This window comes from Ipomoea nil, unplaced genomic scaffold, assembly GCF_001879475.1.
Source record: "Ipomoea nil cultivar Tokyo-kokei standard unplaced genomic scaffold, Asagao_1.1 scaffold2827, whole genome shotgun sequence".
Lineage (NCBI taxonomy): Eukaryota > Viridiplantae > Streptophyta > Magnoliopsida > Solanales > Convolvulaceae > Ipomoea > Ipomoea nil.
Genome location: NW_017619255.1, coordinates 1,437,119 through 1,452,644, shown reverse-complemented (window position 1 = coordinate 1,452,644; position 15,526 = coordinate 1,437,119). Strand labels below are relative to the sequence as shown.

Here is a 15,526-nt window from a genome sequence, read left to right as displayed (position 1 = left end):
GACCTTTCAAGACCACAATATAATTCAAATTCGTCCTATAATTTTTCTCCTGCTTTTATATATATATATATATATATATATATATATATATATATATATATATATATATATATTCTATCTGTATAACCTACCTGTACCAGATAATGATACAAACATACGCAGAGAAATTATTACAAGCCCCTTGGAATAATACAAACCTAATAGAAAATATTAGGTTAATTTAAAAATTCAAATGAATTAAATGAACATTAACATTTAATGAATAGTTAGTGTTCCAATGTTGTGGCTGCTCACAAAAACTCTTAGATTCTTGTGATTTGAATATCTCATCTGTGCCTATAAAAAGCACAAATCAGAGATGTATTTCGTCCTAGATTGAAACTGTTCTTGCCATCACCATTAACCATCTTCAAAAGAGTTCTAAAGATGCCTTCCCTTTTTATTGCTGTAAAAGATATCCAACCTATACACAAACTGAGAGGTATTAGAGTACGTTGTGTAAGGGTGTATGTAGTGCCTGAAAGTAGGGGAGGAGGGAATACCATCAAGAGTATGGAGTGTTTGCTCCATGATGATCAGGTAATACATTTTTTTTTTACTGCATTTGTAACAGAGACATGTTTACATCCTTAGTTCTTCATTCTGCAGATAGAGTCAAAAAATACCAGTAACAGTAGAAAAAATGATAAAGTCATGGGACTGATTATTGCTTTATTTCTTTCTTATTTGCAGGGAGATTATATACATGGCAATATTCAGAACACAGATGTTAGAAAATACAAAGAAGTTATAAAAGAAGGACAACTCTATGAGATAAAAAAAAAAATTTATGTTGTTACAAATTATTACATGTACAAGATCACACAACACAAATATATGCTTAAGTTCAATTACAAAACAGAAGTCAAACTAATAAATTCTAAAGGGTTTCCCCTGCATATGTTTCGGTTGACCAGTTTTGTTTCTTTGAAAGATCCAAATGAAGTAAATGAAAAAGACCTCATTGGTACTACTGTTCTACTCTTCCTATTACAATGAAAAAAAAAAACTGCTTAATCTTATATATAACTTCTTATGTTATTTAAATATTTTGCAAATGTTATGGATCGTGTAGTGGAGATCTATAATCCTGTTGACAAGATTGTGGGCGGTAGAGCAGCAAAATTGATTGACTTTCAAATATGTGATAATGCGTATGGTTATACTATATTAGAAGTCTGTCTAGATGAAGTAAATTTAGCTTAAATCCTACATGTATTTTATCTATTAACTTAACTGAGTAATTACTGTTTATGCCTACAAAAAACAGTGACAATTACTTGATGTGTACCTTGTGGGATTCTCATGTGGACTCTCTACTGCCATATTACAATTCTGATTCGAAGGAACCAGTGATTGTAGCTATTCAGTGCTGTAGGGCCAAGGTGGTCAATGGTGAGTTTTATAAGCTTAGTCATATTTCCTATTTTGTGTCACTATGTGAACCTTAGTAAGACTATTTACCCCATATACATACTTAAGTAAGATTGTAACTACATACTTTTTTGTAGGTGAGGTTAGAATAACATCATCATATGATGCAACTAAGCTATGGTTTAATGAGGAGTTTGATGAGTTCAAGGACTTCAGATCCAAGTAAGACTATTTACCCCACATACATATTTAAATTTTGCAGGGTAAGTAAACTACTTCAATATTCTGTAAAATCTTCCTTTTGTGAATGTTAAAAGTTGAAGAAACCCCTCTAAAAAGTTTCGGCACTGGCACTCAACACTCACAGTCAACAGGGATTGAACGTTTCCAAAAGGGTGAAACAATTGTCTCAATAATTTTTTATCTCTATAAAATCCAAGGGGTGAGTTATCTCTACACATTTTTTGTAATTTGAATTGTTGATCTTATATTTAACATATTTTCTCTAACTAAATTACAGGATGGTCAGTATTTTGTTCCTGCTGAAATAATTGCTATAGAGGCTTCAAGAGGTGAGTGGTACTACATGGCCTGCATGAGACCTGGCTGTAACAAGAAACTCAAAGAATCTGAAGGGTCCCTAGTATGTGACAAGTGTGAAAAACACTACCAAGAAGGTACAGCAAGGTATAAAATTTTGGTTAGAGTTTTAGACAAAACTAAGGATGCACCATTCCTGGTTTGGGATCGTGAAGTGGCTGATTTGGTTGGCATTCCAACTGCTCTTTTGTATCAAAAGTACAAACAGGTATTTTCTAATATTAACCTTTTTTAAAAATATTTCTGTTTTAAAGTTTAGATTTAAACTAACCCTAATACTTAGCAGATAATGGGTAGAAAAAATGGCGGTCAAATTTTTTAATCAAATGAATGGCTCAGATTGATCAGATTTAATTTTTCCTTAAGATTTCATAATTTATCCTTAATGAATATGATTTTCCGTTAACTTTTCTGTTAAATATTACATTTTTCCGTTAATTTCTGTTAGTTCACCATTAACTTACTCATTGATTTCAATAACAAAGGTCTTAGGTTCGAACCCCATCCCAATCAAAGTTGGCATAATTAGTACTCTATTTTACTTTTATTAAATTAAATAATGATTTAGTAGCTACAACAAAAAAATAATACATATGTATTTCTTTAATTTAGAATTATGTGTCTACAATGTCTTTATTCAAAAAAAAATTATTCATTATCAATAAATTAAATAAAAGAAATAATTTCATTAGTTATATTGTCTTTATTTTTCTCCAATATAACAATTCTTTATATTCAAATTCATCAATTGATTATATTCGCTACATTGTCCCTACAATGTCTTTATTAAAAAAAAAATTATTTATTATCAATAAATTAATTAAGAAAAATAATTTTTATTAGTTATATTGTCTTTATTTTTCTCTAACGTAAAAATTATTTACATTCAAATTCATCAATTGATTATATTCACTACATTGTCTATTATCTTTTTTTTGTGCACTATTTTTAAATTAAATATCAAAGTTATAATACAAAATAAGCTATATATTTATTTACCAAGTATTTTATTAATACCATGAAAAAATTAAAAAAATATATAATTAATAAAGTCAATAATATTAATTACTTGAGAGATTTGTTGGCAAAGAAAGTATCCAAATCACACAACAAATTGAAGTGAGAACTACCTTACAATGTCCTTGTTTGACAATGAGCAGTTAGCGGTAACCGATTATATTAGCGGATTTGACCAGCGAATTATATCAACAGTTGGTAAAAATAAATTTAAAACAATTTAGTTGTTTAGATTAACATGTAAAATGACCAAATGATACATATATTTAATAATAATAATAATAATAACAATAATAACAATAACAATAATAATTGTTTAAAAAAATATAATTAAGCCAATCATATTAATTAACTACTTGGGGGATTTATTGACAAAAAGAGTATTCGAATCACACAACAAATTGAAGTGCAAAAACTACCTCTCAATGTCCTTGTTTGACATTTATTTTTTATTTTTTTTAACTGTTTTCTCTTTTATTTGCCCTCCCTTATGTCCCGTATTTTGTTTCAACCATACCTATACAATTATTTTATTGACAATTATAATCAATCTTGACTATATTATCTTGCATTTATAAATTTAGAATTACCTATTTAAATAGGCAAATTCAACATTTAATTATATATGCGCGTAAAAAACTAGTATAGATAAAATGTAAAAATTCAACGATCTATTTAACATTTTTTCTTTAAAACAATTTTCTTTAAAGCAATTATTTGATCAGACAATTTGTGCACCAAAGTCACCAGCATCTTAACCTCATGATCGAAAGCCTTTTTGGTCTCCTCCGCTTTGTGGGTCAGCTCGTCTACAGTGACATGCATCTCGTCAATCAAACTTTTCCTTTTCATGACAGAAACATACAACTTGTCGTATTCCGCCTCCAATTTAGCACGCCTCTGACTCTCACTCAGCTCATCGTTGCTCACCATAACTTTAATCTGGAAAAAAGCGCAGAATTTTAAATCCAATTAACTGATTGAATCCAAATTCCAAGCAATCTAAATCTGAAATGCATGGATTAAAAATTCAAAATTGCATAAGAGAAATTGAAAAGAATACAACACAACACAATCTAAATCTGAAATGCATGAATTAAGAATTCAAAATTGCTATAGAGAAACCGAAAATGATACAACAAAATCTAAATCCGGAGTGTAAGGATTAAGAATTCAAAATTGCAACAGAGAAAACGAAAAGAATACAATAGAATCTAAATCTAAAATACAATGCAGGGATTAAGAATTTGAAATTGATGTATGAAAATCGAAAAGAATAGATCATCATTTACATTTAAATTACAATGCAGGGTGTGAATTCGAAATTGTAGTAGAGAAACATAAAAAAAAAAATATACAACACAATCTAGATCTGAAATACAATGCAAGAATTAAGGATTCGAAATTGAGGGCAGTAAAGAAAACAACACAATCTAGATTTGAAATATAAGGATTAAGAATTAAAAATTGTAGTAGAGAAAGAAGGCTACTTTTGGAATAGAAACACAATAAGATATTAAGATGTATACCCTGGTAGAGATTAGCAATGATATATTACTCCAATTTATATATATAACAAATTATATAAAACTCAATCTATATTAGAGAATCGAAATGAAGAAATCACCATTGCCACTAAAAAACGTGTGGACCTGAGAAAAAGTCATGACATTTATTTTTTATTTTTTTTAACTGTTTTCTCTTTTATGGTAAAAATTAAACTATAATAATATTTACTTAATTTGATTTTTTTTTAAATATTTAATTTAATGGAGGGGTGAACCATACAAGACCGAAATACAATTTCAATCAGCTAGGGCAAATTATATCGTGCACCGCGGTGCATAATTGATTATGCACCGCGCGTCAAAACGACGTCGTTTTATTTAATGAAAACAAACGCCATCTGTTTCGTGCCGTTCCGCGCCATTTCGTAAAAAGTAACTCTGTTATTCAGTTTCATTTTGTATACACTGTAGTTTCATTTCGATGTAACTGCAGTTTCATATCATATGACTACATTTTCATTCGATATTATAACACCAAATATGTGAAAATGTTAATTAATTTTATTTTATATACACCATAGTTTCATTAAAACAGAACTACATGATCATTTTGATATAACTACAGCTTCATTACTCAATATAAACTCAAAAATGTGAAATGTTATTCAATTTTATTTTATATATACTGCAGTTTCATTTCAATTCAATTGCAGTTTTAGTTGATAATATAAAAATAATACGTGAGGTAATGTCAGTTTAGATATCAGTTTCACTTCAATTGAATTGCAGTTTCAGTTGATAATATATAAAACAATACGTGAGACAGTATCGGTTTAGATACATAGTATCAGTTAATAATTAATACACCAAATATGTGCACTCTGTTAACTATAACAGCGCGTCGTTTCTTTACTTAAAGAAACGGCGCCCTTTTGACCGCGGTGTACGTGCACCGCGGTCCACGATATAACAACTGATCAGATAAAGTTTGGCGCCCTGCCAGAACTCCACATTCGGCATCTTCAAGCAATGCCTTGACCTCATCCGGCAGAACTTCGAGGAGCTATAATCCTCTTGGTAGACTTTTGGATATGGCTGCTAATGCGTCCGCAACACGATTCTTTTCACGCAAGATCAGAGAAACATTCCATTCCTCCACCCTGCTTAACACCCTTTTGCATTCAACGAGGATATTTTGAGCTATGATATTCTGCTCCGTTGATTTGTTTCTTTTGGCCATTGAAAATGTGAAAGATATGTCTTTGAAGTTAATTTCACTTTTGGTCCTATAATTATTGAGGTCTTGTTAATTTCAATCCATGACTTTTAAAACTGTCAATTTAGTATCTTAACTATTCAATTTTTATCAATTTTGGTCACTCTGATCAAATTGCCCTGCAAAACTCACTGAAAAATATTAATAGGTAAAATAAATCGGGTATTTTAGCCTTTTTACTTATCTTTTCTGTCTTCTTTAAAATACTCTCATTATTTACGTTCTTTATCGGGTTTAGTAATTCGGGCTACCCATGGACGGAGCCAAAGGGGGGTAGGGGCAGCTCCCCCCCCCACCCCACCCCTACCCCATATATAATCTTTGTATGTATATATGTATATATAGTACAAGTTTTATTATTACTATAAAAATACTATTAAATAAAAGAGTTAATATCGTTTGAGGTCCTCCGAGTATAGGGGTTTTGCCACGTTTAGTCCTAAACTTTCAAATTGACCATCTGTGGTCCTTCGACTTTCAAATTTAACCATTTGTGGTCCAAGTTAACCACTCATGGTCCTTCGAGTTTCAAAACTTAACCAGTTGTGATCCTCTTGAAAGGACCATGGTTGGTTAAATTTTAATAATTGAAGGACCATGAGTGGTTAACTTGGACCACAAATGATTAAATTTGAAAGTCGAAGGACCATATATGGTCAATTTGAAAGTTTAGGACTAAATATGGCAAAACCACTATACTCGGAGGACCTCGGATGATATTACCTCTAATAATAAATGAGTTAGATTAGTTGGTAGAACACATGTTTGGAAATAGTAAAGGTCAAGGGTTTGAATCCTTTTGCATCAACATAGTTTTACAGTTCACACACACACATCTATACTATATATAAAAACAAAATCCTGAACTTTAACTTCCTGCCCAATTGCTTAAAAATCTCTCTTTCTAATAAAAATATATTGTTTTGTACTTTCATATTCGTACTATAATTATAAGTTAAAATGCTTATTCTAATATTATAAAATAGTGTAATACAATTCCTATTCTAACCTATACTATATATAAAAACAAAATCTTAAACTTTAACTTCCCGCCCAATTCCTAAAAAAATCCTCTTTCTAACAGAGAGTGCTTTAGAGAGAGGGAGAGTGGAGAGGACAGAACCCCCTAAAAAGGAGGGTCAATGGCCCTTATATAGGCTCACGGATTGACCCGCTATCTTTGACTTTGACCCGTAGACCAGGACTAGAACCGTTTGACCCCGACCCGACTATAAAATGAGAACACGGAGTGTACGGAGAGCTTGAACCCGGGGTATATTCCCCATCAAGAAGCCCCCTCAGTCTGTGCCCTGACGATGAGTGAATGAGGAAGGGTTCGGGCTGGAAAAGCTGACTACACGGTCTGCGACCTACGCTGGTTGCCTCGTTAAAAACCTTAAGCTAATAAAAAACCAGTGGGAAAAAGTTTTAGCCAAGGGAAAAAGAGCACAATGCTAAACGCAGTCTGGTGGACTAAAGAAAGGGATTGCCCGACCTAGGAGTCGGTTTTGCAACATGATTCGAGAGGTCGAATCTTTCCCGATCTAGCGATCGGGAAACTAGCCATGATCGAATTGCTAGGTATGACCGAGTGGACGGATTAATTGCGATCGGGAGATCTAACTTTACCAATCATGGTATTGGATTTAGGTATGACCGGAAAGTCGGATTACGTGCGATCGAGGCGATTTCTCCCTTTTTGCACTCAGTTTACGAACCGAGAGTCCCAAGCGGGGGACACTAGGAGACCCGATAGTCTAACGATAACTAGTGTCAATACATATTTATAAACTTTCAATGATTTTGATTCTTATCATTTATAATTTTCTTGCAAAACATGTTATAATATATCATTAAATTTTTCTTATTTTATAGTTTCACCCACACCAACATTTTCAACGTTATTATTTTTATCCGTCGTAACAAAATTTTTTAAATAAAACATATAAAAATGTAATTAATAGTTGCTTAAAATAAAAAAATTAAAAATATAATAATCATAATATATTAAAAGTTATACCTGATATATTTTTAGGCATCAAGCAAAATAGTTATTATTTGCAATAGCAATTTGGGATTGCGAACAACAGTTCGCTATTCGCAGTAACTTGTTGATAAAAAAAAAAAAGGAAAAAAATTATATTACGAATATAAACAAAAAATGAATAAAACTCACAATATACAAGTATTTATATGAATATTATGAAACATATACTAAAATTTGATGGTGATAGATGAAAAATTTGCTTTGTTAATGTATTTGAGGAGAAAAAGTTCATAGATAAAGTTTAGAAGTTAGAGAGAAAAGTTTGGAAGATAAGGATAAAAAGTTTGTAGAAAAATAAAAATCAAAATATACGAGCAATAATGAAGAAAAAATAATCTGTAGAATTTATAGAAAAAGATGGTAAAGTTTAGGAGGGAAACCAAAGTGGTAGAGTTTAGCTATGAAGAAAATATAGAATAATGAAGAAAAAAAAAATTTATCGAATTTAGGTATAAGATTTATAGAGTTTAAATAAGGAGAAAAAAATAGAGTTTAGATAGAGAGATAAAATATTCAGAATTGGTAGAAAGAAAAATTTGAAATCTTGGAGTTACGTGTCGGATTTCAACTATTTATATTTGAAAAGGAAAAATATACAAAAGTCCTAAAATAATAAATTAAAAAAAAAAGTTTACAAAAGTTCATATCTTTTTTAATACCCCATGACTTTTAAACCACATTATACTTTTTTATCTTTATACTTTTTATTCCATTTAAATTCTCATATACTCCAAACAATATAATTGAAATTTACAGTAATTTTATTCATGCATACTAAACAATGAAACTTGAATTCATACTTTATTATTATCGTATTCCTTTCTCAAAAAATTACAAATTTTTTCCTTCCATAATTCCTCATTGCAACAAAACGGCCTATTCCAGTGTATTAGTTATTTAATGGAAAATTATTATGTGGACTTGAGTCCACCTTGCAAGGTGAAACCGGGGTCAAAAATCTACAATTTATATACTAAATGTTCACAATTTTTATTTTTATATATTAAATGTTCACAATTTACCTACGGAATGTTCACAATTTTATATATTGTGAACATTCAGTATAGGCAAATTATACCGTGCACCAGGGCGCACAATGCATTGTGCGTCCTGACCACAACGGCGTCGTTTTGACCATGTTTTTTTTTAGAAATCCTGTTTCCCATTTCTATTGTTAAATTCAAAAAAAAAAAATTATCTGTTTCGAATGTACATAAACTCATAACAGAATACGCATAATCTAACATAATACATAATACACATAAACTCATAACAGAATACACATAATTTAACATAATACATAATACATAATACACATAAACTCATAACCATAATCTAATCTAACTATAATAAAACAATAACTTGCTGAAGTTTTCATTTTCCCGCCCACCTAATACTATGCCGTTTTGGCTTAAGTTACTGCTATTACATTTTTCCCGCTCATGCATTGTGATGTGTATTTCCCATGCGTTAATGATAATTCAGCTAATTAATGCTAGATTCTTTACCTTCATTATACCCCTCATGGGAATACCAATGCATATAATGTCAGAGAATTATAATCGTTTCTGACCTTTCAAGACCACAATATAATTCAAATTCGTCCTATAATTTTTCTCCTGCATTTATATATATATATATATATATATATATATATATATATATATATATATATTCTATCTGTATAACCTACCTGTACCAGATAATGATACAAACATACGCAGAGAAATTATTACAAGCCCCTTGGAATAATACAAACCTAATAGAAAATATTAGGTTAATTTAAAAATTCGAATGAATTAAATGAACATTAACATTTAATGAATAGTTGGTGTTCCAATGTTGTGGATGCTCACTAAAACTCTTCGATTCTTGTGATTTGAATATCTCATTTGTGCCTATAAAAGGCACAAATCAGAGATGTATTTCGTCCTAGATTGAAACTGTTCTTGCCATCACCATTAACCATCTTCAAAAGAGTTCTAAAGATTCCTTCCCTTTTTATTGCTGTAAAAGATATCCAACCTATACACAAACTGAGAGGTATTAGAGTACGTTGTGTAAGGGTGTATGTAGTGCCTGAAAGTAGGGGAGGAGGGAATACCATCAAGAGTATGGAGTGTTTGCTCCATGATGATCAGGTAATACATTTTTTTTTACTGCATTTGTAACAGAGACATGTTTATATCCTTAGTTCTTCATTCTGTAGAACAGAGTCAAAAAATACCAGTAACAGTAGAAAAAATGATAAAGTCATGGGACTGATTATTGCTTTATTTCTTTCTTATTTGCAGGGAGATTATATACATGCCAATATTCAGAACATAGATGTTAGAAAATACAAAGAAGTTATAAAAGAAGGACAACTCTATGAGATAAAAAAAAAAAAATTATGCCGTTACAAATTATTACATGTACAAGATCACACAACACAAATATATGCTTAAGTTCAATTAAAAAACAGAAGTCAAACTGATAAATTCTAAAGGGTTTCCCCTGCATATGTTTCGGTTGACCAGTTTTGTTTCTTTGAAAGATCCAAATGAAGTAAATGAAAAAGAACTCATTGGTACTACTGTTATACTCTTCCTATTACAATGAAAAAAAAACTGCTTAATCTTATATATATAACTTCTTATGTTATTTAAATATTTTGCAGATGTTATGGATCGTGTAGTGGAGATTTATAATCCTGTTGACAAGATTGTGGGTGGTAGAGCAGCAAAATTGATTGACTTTCAAATATGTGATAATGCGTATGGTTATACTTTATTAGAAGTCTGTCTAGATGAAGTAAATTTAGCTTAAATCCTACATGTATTTTATCTATTAACTTAACTGAGTAATTACTGTTTATGCCTACAAAAAACAGTGACAATTACTTGATGTGTACCTTGTGGGATTCTCATGTGGACTCTCTACTGCCATATTACAATTCTGATTCGAAGGAACCAGTGATTGTAGCTATTCAGTGTTGTAGGGCCAAGGTGGTCAATGGTGAGTTTTATAAGCTTAGTCATATTTCCTATTTTGTGTCACTATGTGAACCTAAGTAAGACTATTTACCCCATATACATACTTAAGTAAGATTGTAACTACATACTTTTTTGTAGGTGAGGTTAGAATAACATCATCATATGATGCAACTAAGCTATGGTTTAATGAGGAGTTTGATGAGTTCAAGGATTTCAGATCCAAGTAAGACTATTTACCCCACATACATATTTAAATTTTGCAGGGTAAATAAACTACTTCAATATTCTGTAAAATCTTCCTTTTGTGAATGTTAAATGTTGAAGAAACCCCTCTAAAAAGTTTCAGCACTGGCACTCTACACTCAAAGTCAACAGGGATTGAAAGTTTCCAAAAGGGTGAAACAATTGTCTCAACAATTTTTGATCTCTATAAAATCCAAGGGGTGAGTTATCTCTACGCATTTTTTGTAATTTGAATTGTTGATCTTATATTTAACATATTTTCTCTAACTAAATTACAGGATGGTCAGTATTTTGTTCCTGCTGAAATAATTGCTATAGAGGCTTCAAGAGGTGAGTGGTACTACATGGCCTGCATGAAACCTGGCTGTAACAAGAATCTCAAAGAATTTGAAGGGTCCCTAGTATGTGACAAGTGTGAAAAACACTATCAAGAAGGTACAACAAGGTATAAAATTTTGGTTAGACAAAACTAAGGATGCACCATTCCTGCTTTGGGATCGTGAAGTGGCTGATTTGGTTGGAATTCCAACTGCTCTTTTGTATCAAAAGTACAAACAGGTATTTTCTAATATTAACCTTTTTTAAAAATATTTCTGTTTTAAAGTTTAGATTTAAACTAACCCTAATACTTAGCAGATAATGGGTAGAAAAAATGGCGGTCAAATTTTTTAATCAAATGAATGGCTCAGATTGATCAGATTTTAATTTTTCCTTAAGATTTCATAATTTATCCTTAATGAATATGATTTTCTGTTAACTTTTCTGTTAAATATTATCTTTTTCCGTTAATTTCTGTTAGTTCACCATTAACTTACTCATTGATTTCAATAACAAAGGTCTTAGGTTTGAACCCCATCCCAATCAAAGTTGGCATAATTAGTACTCTATTTTACTTTTATTAAATTAAATAATGAATTAGTAGCTACAACAAAAAATAATACATATGCATTTCTTTAGTTTAGAATTATGTGTCTACAATGTCTTTATTCAAAAAAAATTATTCATTATCAATAAATTAAATAAGAGAAATATTTTCATTAGTTATATTGTCTATATTTTTTCTCCAATATAACAATTCTTTATATTCAAATGCATCAATTGATTATATTCGCTACATTGTCCCTACAATGTCTTTATTAAAAAAAAATTATTCATTATCAATAAATTAATTAAGAGAAATAATTTTTATTAGTTATATTGTCTTTATTTTTCTCTAACGTAAAAATTCTTTACATTCAAATTCACCAATTGATTATATTCACTACATTGTCTATTATCTTTTTTTTTGTGCACTATTTTTAAATTAAATATCAAAGTTATAATACAAAATAAGCTATATATTTATTTACCAAGTATTTTATTAATACCATTAAAAAATTTAAAAAATATATAATTAATAAAGTCAATAATATTAACTACTTGAGAGATTTGTTGGCAAAGAGAGTATTCAAATCACACAACAAATTGAAGTGAGAACTACCTTACAATGTCCTTGTTTGACAATGAGCAGTTAGCGGTAACGGATTATATTAGCGGATTTGACCAGCGAATTATATCAACAGTTGGTAAAAATAAATTTAAAACAATTTAGTTGTTTAGATTAACATGTAAAATGACCAAATGATACATATATTTAATAATAATAATAATAATAACAATAATAACAATAACAATAATAATTGTTTAAAAAAATATAATTAAGCCAATCATATTAATTAACTACTTGGGGGATTTATTGACAAAAAGAGTTTTCGAATCACACAACAAATTGAAGTGGAAAACTACCTCTCAATGTCCTTGTTTGGCAATCAGCAGTTAGCTCTTCAATATTAATATACATTTAATATTTTATGCTTTAATTTTTATTTGCCCTCCCTTATGTCCCGTATTTTGTTTCAACCATACCTATACAATTATTTTATTGACAATTACAATTATTTTATTGACAATTATAATCAATCTTGACTATATTATCTTGCATTTATAAATTTAGAATTACCTATTTAAATAGGAAAATTCAACATTTAATTATATATGCGCGTAAAAAACTAGTATAGATAAAATGTAAAAATTCAACGATCTATTTAACATTTTTTCTTTAAAACAATTTTCTTTAAAGCAATTATTTGATCAGACAATTTGTGCACCAAAGTCACCAGCATCTTAACCTCATGATCGAAAGCCTTTTTGGTCTCCTCCGCTTTGTGGGTCAGCTCGTCTACAGTGACATGCATCTCGTCAATCAAACTTTTCCTTTTCATGACAGAAACATACAACTTGTCGTATTCCGCCTCCAATTTAACACGCCTCTGACTCTCACTCAGCTCATCGTTGCTCACCATAACTTTAATCTGGAAAAAAGCGCAGAATTTTAAATCCAATTAACTGATTGAATCCAAATTCCAAGCAATCTAAATCTGAAATGCATGGATTAAAAATTCAAAATTGCATAAGAGAAATTGAAAAGAATACAACACAACACAATCTAAATCTGAAATGCATGAATTAAGAATTCAAAATTGCAATAGAGAAACCGAAAATGATACAACAAAATCTAAATCCGGAGTGTAAGGATTAAGAATTCAAAATTGCAACAGAGAAAACGAAAAGAATACAATAGAATCTAAATCTAAAATACAATGCAGGGATTAAGAATTTGAAATTGATGTATGAAAATCGAAAAGAATAGAACATCATTTACATTTAAATTACAATGCAGGGTGTGAATTCGAAATTGTAGTAGAGAAACATAAAAAAAAAAAATATACAACACAATCTAGATCTGAAATACAATGCAAGAATTAAGGATTCGAAATTGAGGGCAGTAAAGAAAACAACACAATCTAGATTTGAAATATAAGGATTAAGAATTAAAAATTGTAGTAGAGAAAGAAGGCTACTTTTGGAATAGAAACACAATACGATATTAAGATGTATGCCCTGGTAGAGATTAGCAATGATATATTACTCCAATTTATATATATAACAAATTATATAAAAGTCAATCTATATTAGAGAATCGAAATGAAGAAATCACCATTGCCACTAAAAAACGTGTGGACCTGAGAAAAAGTCATGACATTTATTTTTTATTTTTTTTAACTGTTTTCTCTTTTATGGTAAAAATTAAACTATAATAATATTTACTTAATTTGATTTTTTTTTTAAATATTTAATTTAATGGAGGGGTGAACCATACAAGACCGAAATACAATTTCAATCAGCTAGGGCAAATTATATCGTGCACCGCGGTGCATAATTGATTATGCACCGCGCGTCAAAACGACGTCGCTTTATTTAATGAAAACAAACGCCATCTGTTTCGTGCCGTTCCGCGCCATTTCGTAAAAAGTAACTCTGTTATTCAGTTTCATTTTGTATACACTGTAGTTTCATTTCGATGTAACTACAGTTTCATATCATATGACTACATTTTCATTCGATATTATAACACCAAATATGTGAAAATGTTAATTAATTTTATTTTATATACACCATAGTTTCATTAAAACAGAACTACATGATCATTTTGATATAACTACAGCTTCATTACTCAATATAAACTCAAAAATGTGAAATGTTATTCAATTTTATTTTATATATACTGCAGTTTCATTTCAATTCAATTGCAGTTTTAGTTGATAATATAAAAATAATACGTGAGGTAATGTCAGTTTAGATATCAGTTTCACTTCAATTGAATTGCAGTTTCAGTTGATAATATATAAAACAATACGTGAGACAGTATCGGTTTAGATACATAGTATCAGTTAATAATTAATACACCAAATATGTGCACTCTGTTAACTATAACAGCGCGTCGTTTCTTTACTTAAAGAAACGGCGCCCTTTTGACCGCGGTGTACGTGCACCGCGGTCCACGATATAACAACTGATCAGATAAAGTTTGGCGCCCTGCCAGAACTCCACATTCGGCATCTTCAAGCAATGCCTTGACCTCATCCGGCAGAACTTCGAGGAGCTATAATCCTCTTGGTAGACTTTTGGATATGGCTGCTAATGCGTCTGCAACACGATTCTTTTCACGCAAGATCAGAGAAACATTCCATTCCTCCACCCTGCTTAACACCCTTTTGCATTCAACGAGGATATTTTGAGCTATGATATTCTGCTCCGTTGATTTGTTTCTTTTGGCCATTGAAAATGTGAAAGATATGTCTTTGAAGTTAATTTCACTTTTGGTCCTATAATTATTGAGGTCTTGTTAATTTCAATCCATGACTTTTAAAACTGTCAATTTAGTATCTTAACTATTCAATTTTTATCAATTTTGGTCACTCTGATCAAATTGCCCTGCAAAACTCACTGAAAAATATTAATAGGTAAAATAAATCGGGTATTTTAGCCTTTTTACTTATCTTTTCTGTCTTCTTTAAAATACTCTCATTATTTACGTTCTTTATCGGGTTTAGTAATTCGGGCTACC

General features: G+C 30.3%; 2 protein-coding genes and 2 long non-coding RNA genes across 4 annotated transcripts; 2 read left to right on the top strand and 2 right to left on the bottom strand.

Moving 5' to 3' along the window:
• The first annotated feature begins 426 nt into the window (after window positions 1–426).
• On the top strand, window positions 427–2,278 carry LOC109159422. The gene is made up of 8 exons (XM_019307534.1): window positions 427–579; window positions 733–748; window positions 1,115–1,193; window positions 1,310–1,434; window positions 1,551–1,635; window positions 1,753–1,819; window positions 1,934–2,221; window positions 2,273–2,278. The coding sequence occupies exons 1-8, from the start codon at window positions 427–429 to the stop codon at window positions 2,276–2,278; spliced, it is 819 nt and encodes a 272-aa protein (XP_019163079.1).
• Window positions 2,279–3,662: 1,384 nt separating this feature from the next.
• LOC109159450 lies at window positions 3,663–4,568 on the bottom strand. Its single transcript, XR_002050573.1, has 2 exons — window positions 4,521–4,568; window positions 3,663–3,972 (listed from the first exon to the last, which is right to left on the bottom strand). It is a non-coding gene; the product is annotated as an uncharacterized LOC109159450 (long non-coding RNA).
• Window positions 4,569–10,525: 5,957 nt separating this feature from the next.
• Window positions 10,526–11,552, top strand: LOC109159420. Its single transcript, XM_019307533.1, has 5 exons — window positions 10,526–10,617; window positions 10,734–10,858; window positions 10,975–11,059; window positions 11,177–11,279; window positions 11,358–11,552. The coding sequence occupies exons 1-5, from the start codon at window positions 10,526–10,528 to the stop codon at window positions 11,550–11,552; spliced, it is 600 nt and encodes a 199-aa protein (XP_019163078.1).
• A 1,568-nt stretch (window positions 11,553–13,120) lies between these two features.
• LOC109159453 lies at window positions 13,121–14,033 on the bottom strand. The gene is made up of 2 exons (XR_002050575.1): window positions 13,980–14,033; window positions 13,121–13,430 (listed from the first exon to the last, which is right to left on the bottom strand). It is a non-coding gene; the product is annotated as an uncharacterized LOC109159453 (long non-coding RNA).
• Between the last annotated feature and the right edge of the window lie 1,493 nt (window positions 14,034–15,526).